Source organism: Tympanuchus pallidicinctus, unplaced genomic scaffold (assembly GCF_026119805.1).
Source record: "Tympanuchus pallidicinctus isolate F22 unplaced genomic scaffold, pur_lepc_1.0 scaffold1, whole genome shotgun sequence".
In the NCBI taxonomy this organism is placed as follows: Eukaryota; Metazoa; Chordata; class Aves; order Galliformes; family Phasianidae; genus Tympanuchus; species Tympanuchus pallidicinctus.
The window spans coordinates 83,921,808-83,926,484 of NW_026294618.1; the positions used below are offsets into that span (position 1 = coordinate 83,921,808).

The window sequence follows — 4,677 nt, forward strand, 5'->3', positions numbered from 1 at the left end:
GTGATAAACATTTGTTATTTCCCTCTTCAAGGAGTTCCTTTGTAATTTTTTTTTTTTTTTTTTTTTTTTTTTTTTTGCTTTTTGTACAAATTCGATCGCAGTTTGCCTTTGTCTGTTTGTTGATTCTGTTTTCCTTTACTATAGAGATTTTTTTTTTTCCCAGATACAAATTTAATAATCATCATGCAAGTGGGTGAAATGCGTCCATGGAAAAGCGCAAAGGAGAAATCGTGCTCGTCCTAAAAAGAATACAATTGTCACTTTTGCTTTTTTTTTTTTTTTTTTTTGCCTTTTTTTTTCTTTTTATATATATAATAATTATTCTTTCCCGCCACCCCCCCTCCCCCCTCCCTCAAGCCTCCCCCCCCCCCACACCCCCTCCGCTTGCAGCACCAGCGTTTGTGTCTGCTGAAGTTTGAGCTCCATCTCTTGGTGGTGGCGGTGGCAGGCGGTGCTGTGGTGGCTCCTCTGCTCCCTGTCTGCGTGCTCTGCTCCTGGGTCTGGCCGGGCCTCGGCTTCCCTCCGTTCTGTGTGTGTGCGTGAGTGCGTGTGTGTGTCCCGCTCCTAGGTTGCCTCGGACTGTTTTGCTCTGGTCGGGGAGAGGATGCTCGCTTGGATGGGTTTGGATTTTTGTTGTTGTTGTTGGGTTTTTTTCTTTTTTTTTTTTCTTTTTTTTTTTTTCTTCTTTTTGTTGTGATTTGTTTGTTTGTTTGTTTGTTTTCCGATATCATACATCACATTCCGAGTCGCTGGAGGTTACCGAGAGGATGGAGGTGCCCGTCTCGGCTCTTTCTGTCAAACTGGAGACGCTGGTGGTCGGGCTGGCCGCCGTGGACGGGGACTCGGCCGAGCTGTGCGTCGGGCAGCCGGGCTCCGCCAGCGACCGCATGCCGCTCTGTCCTATCGCCTGGTGCTGGAGCCTGCAGCGCGCCGGGAGACAAAACAACACCGCGGCCCTCTCAGACACCGCCCGCGCTGGGGGGGGCGGCGGCGCCGGACCCGGCCGCTCTCTCGGGGCTCGGCCCGGCCCGGCCCGGCAGCTCCCGGCCCCCGGAGCCCGATCCGGCCCCACAGCCAGAATACCGCAGATCGAAGGGCAGCTCTCCTACAGGGGACGGCGCGGGGAGTGACGCGCAGCGACCCTGCACGGCCTCCGGAGCTGCTCCCGCTGCTCCACGGGGAAGGGGACAGCGAGCGGGAGCCGCTGCAGGAGGGCACGAACCTGTCTTCAGCCGGGGTTCGGTGCCGGCCTGGCCTCCGCTTTGGGCGGGTTCCGGTCACCGAGCGCAGGGCTGCGGACAGGGAACGGCCGGGGACGGGGGTCCCGTCCCGGGAGCACAGCGCTGTGAATGCAATAAAACAGCGCGAGTGCGGAGAGCGGCGCTTCTCTCCGCACGGGATTGAAACCCCTTTTCCATCTGAAAGCCAAATTCACCTTTAAAATACTGGAGCTTTCAGCGTTAGCACTTAGAGATCATTGCTTTCGAACATGTCTTTCTTTCTGTCTTAATCTTTCTTTCGATCTTTCCTTTTAAGAGGTAATAAATAATTTTCACATACACTATCATGTTGCGGATATTGCTCCCTGCCCACTCGCTCTTTCCGAAGCCCAAGATAGCCGCTATTAGGGGTAGGAGAAGGGCTCCGCTTCCCGCACGGAGCCGCCGGCCGCAGCCCCAGCCCCGGCGCTGCCCGCGGGAGCAGATCTCACCCTTCGCCCCTCCGTTCCACGCATGGCATTGCCCATGGAGCTGCCCGCACACAGCAACACCGCGCAGCCTTATTCGGCACTTCTCATTATTTTACGTTGTCTAATCTCAGCGTCTTTGATTTTTCCCCCATTTACAATTCCTGGTGCATTCATCTGCTGTCAACAGCGTTGAGTCAACAAAAGCATCCGTGGGCAACTCCTGTTTATTTACAGCCCTGAGCTGATCTGTTTCCCATTTAATGGAAATTAACTGGCGAGGCACTTTAGGGTTGCACTTCTCCTACAGAATCCTGAATCAATAGCACCACTGCTATAATGAGGAGGAATTTCAGAGACAGCATTTAAAAGAACAAGAAGTTTTGTTTACGCGCTACCAGCGGCAAGCAAACTTCAATTAAAATAAAAGCGGCGTGGCAAGCGGGCTGAAGGGGCCGTTTTCATTTGCAAAATAACTTTACCGGAGGGTGACGAGAAATAAATAGCAGGGAGCCTCGCAAAGCAGAAATAATCATAAAAAGACACCGAGAGACGCGCAAACAAATGCCAACGCAATGCACAGCGAACGCACGGCCGGCTCGCCATGTGTTGGGAGCTGGGAAACGGGAAGAGGGACCTTTCCTCGTCTCCCAAAGGCTTTCTCCCCTGTTTCTCCCGGAGACAAACGGTTTCGTGTTTCGAGTGCGCGCGGTTCCCGCGGTGCGCGCCGTGGATCGCGACCGAGCGCTGCGGAGCCGCACTGCCGAAGCCGCAGCTCTCAGCCCTTCCGCGGTGGGGCCGCGGCGCAACCTCACAGCGGAGGGAAACCCAAAGCCATCCGAGCCCCGGCGCCTCTGGCGGCGCTCATCTGCGGCCGCTAAGCCGGAGCTGCCCCCGCCTCGCCGCGCGAAGCTGCCCACGCCCGCGGGGAGCCCCGCGCCCCTGGAGCCCACGGGAGCCCGGAGCGCGGCTCGGGGCGCGGTGCGCAACTTTGCGCAGCGCATCCCCGAGAACGCCAGGGCAGAGAGGCGCGGGGTACCCGGAGGAAGGGGAGGAGGAGGAGAAGGAGGAGGAGGAGGAGGCGCGGCGCTGCCCGAGAAGGCCCGGGCCCCACTGACCTGTTTTTAGCCGCCGCCGCTCTGTCTCTTTGCCTTCGGTTTTTGAACCAGTTGCCTACTTGCGTGGGGGTGAGCCCCGTGGCCTGAGCCAGTTCCCTTTTCTTGCTCGGATTGGGGTAAGGGTCCTGCAGGTACCACTCCCTCAGGAGGCTGCGAGTCCTCTCCTTGAAGCAGTGCGTCTTCTGCTCGCCATCCCAAATGGTCCTGGGCAGCGGAAACTTCTTCCTTACCCTGTATTTATCAACCGGCCCCAGCGGGCGGCCCCGCAGCTTCTCGGCCTCCTGGTAGTGCGCTTCGAGCCACATGGCCTGCAGCTTGCCGTGCGACTCCTTGGTGAATTTGTGGTTCTCCAGGATGTGGTAGAGGTCGCGGAAGTTGCCCGTGTGGAAGGCCACCACCGCCCGGGCGCGCAGGATGGACTCGTGCTTGTTGATGGCCTCGCATGCCCCCGGCGCCACCGGCAGCGACCAGAGGAACCTCCCCAGCCTCTCTATGTCTCCGGTCTCCTCCAGCGTCTCGCAGACGCTGGCCACTTGCTCCGGGGAGAAGTTGAGCGTGGGCAGCTGAAACATTGACAACTCTTCGTGGGGCGCCCGGGAGCTGCCGCCGCCGCCGCCGGCCCCGGGGCTGCAGCCCGAGCCGCTGCCGCTGCCGCCGCTGGCGAGAAGGAGGGAGCGGTGGTGCGGGTCGGCGGCGAAGTTGGGCAGGAAGAAATGGGTGGGATAGAGCTCTAGCGGGGACCTGAACACCATGGGATGACCGGGGAGAGGGGGAGAGCGATCACGGAGAAAAGAAAGAAAGGGAGGAAGAAGGGAGGAAAGGGCACCCGCACCGCGCACGCATCCACACCCGCACACGCACACGCAGCCACATAGAGGCGCGGGGCACACGCACGCACACACACGCGCACACACTCACGCACACACTCACGCGCTCACACGCGCCCGGCCCCGCGCCGCCGCCGAGTCGGGATTCAGTGATTCGACAGCGGTCGCCCTAATGACAACAGCCTCATAATATCTCCCCTAAATCCACAGTGAGTGCAGCGCCGAAACATTTTGTTTCGCTTTTCTATTGGTCTTCTGCGTGTCGTTGTGGCGTTGCCATGGCAGCCGCTGCCAATCACTGTCAGCCCTGCCAATCATTACGGAGTACGTAAGAGAGGTTTTTACCACTTCGCCCGAACGCGCGGGGGGGAGGGAAGCGGGGCGGCTGCTGGAAAAGCGTGGTGGGGTTTCTTTTTTTTTTTCTTCTTTTTTTTTTTTTTTAAATCTTCGCAACTCCTCATCTCAGCACTTCCCCTTCTCCCCGGCTCCCCCCTCCCCCTCCTCCTTCTCCACACCCCTCCTAAATAAGGGATCAAATAATGCGAAAAGCGATGTGCACATATTTGTTGAATGGGATGAGCAATTAGAGGGTGGAATATTATTGTGATCTTAACGAGCCTCGTTAAAGCTAAAGGAGATACGGGGGGAAAGTAAATGGGCCAGGCTGGGATACGCGTTCGGATAAAGGGCTCCTAACTGAGACAATTTACACATGATTTGCACGTAGTTTCACTTCATTCTGCCTATCTGAGCACTAATAGTGCCGGGGAAGAAAAGAAAGATGAGATCATTAGACCCATCCTCATGCCGCTGACCCTCCCCGAAGCGGCGCACACAGCGCAGCCCGGGCTCAGCCCCGCTTCCCCCTCAGCCTCTCCTCTCCCCTCCGCGTCCCCTCCGCACAGGGACGCACCGCGGAGATCGGCTCCTCTCCCCGCTCCCGGTCCCCGGTCCGCCGCTCACCACCGCCCCCCGTCCCAAGGCCGCCTCCCTCGCCCTCCCCTCGCTCTCTAGCCTTCTCTTTCCCTCTCCTTTCTCTCCCCTC

General features: G+C 58.1%; 1 protein-coding gene across 1 annotated transcript; it reads right to left on the reverse strand.

The window, feature by feature from the left end:
- Positions 1-718: 718 nt before the first annotated feature.
- SIX3 (SIX homeobox 3) lies at positions 719-3,831 on the reverse strand. The gene is made up of 2 exons (XM_052680510.1): positions 2,806-3,831; positions 719-920 (listed from the first exon to the last, which is right to left on the reverse strand). Exons 1-2 carry the CDS (start codon positions 3,555-3,557, stop codon positions 728-730), a joined length of 945 nt encoding a protein of 314 aa, XP_052536470.1. The 5' UTR covers positions 3,558-3,831; the 3' UTR covers positions 719-727.
- Between the last annotated feature and the right edge of the window lie 846 nt (positions 3,832-4,677).

What these genes read in the sequence shown, in the direction of transcription:
- SIX3 (XM_052680510.1), bottom strand. Translation starts at nt 3,557, where the DNA reads ATGGTGTTCAGGTCCCCGCTAGAGCTCTATCCCACCCATTTCTTCCTG. An exon ending in GCGGCGGCGGCTAAAAACAG is followed by an intron (nt 921 to 2,805) that starts GTCAGTGGGGCC and finishes GGCGCGCTGCAG; the next exon opens with GCTCCAGCACCAGGCGATAG.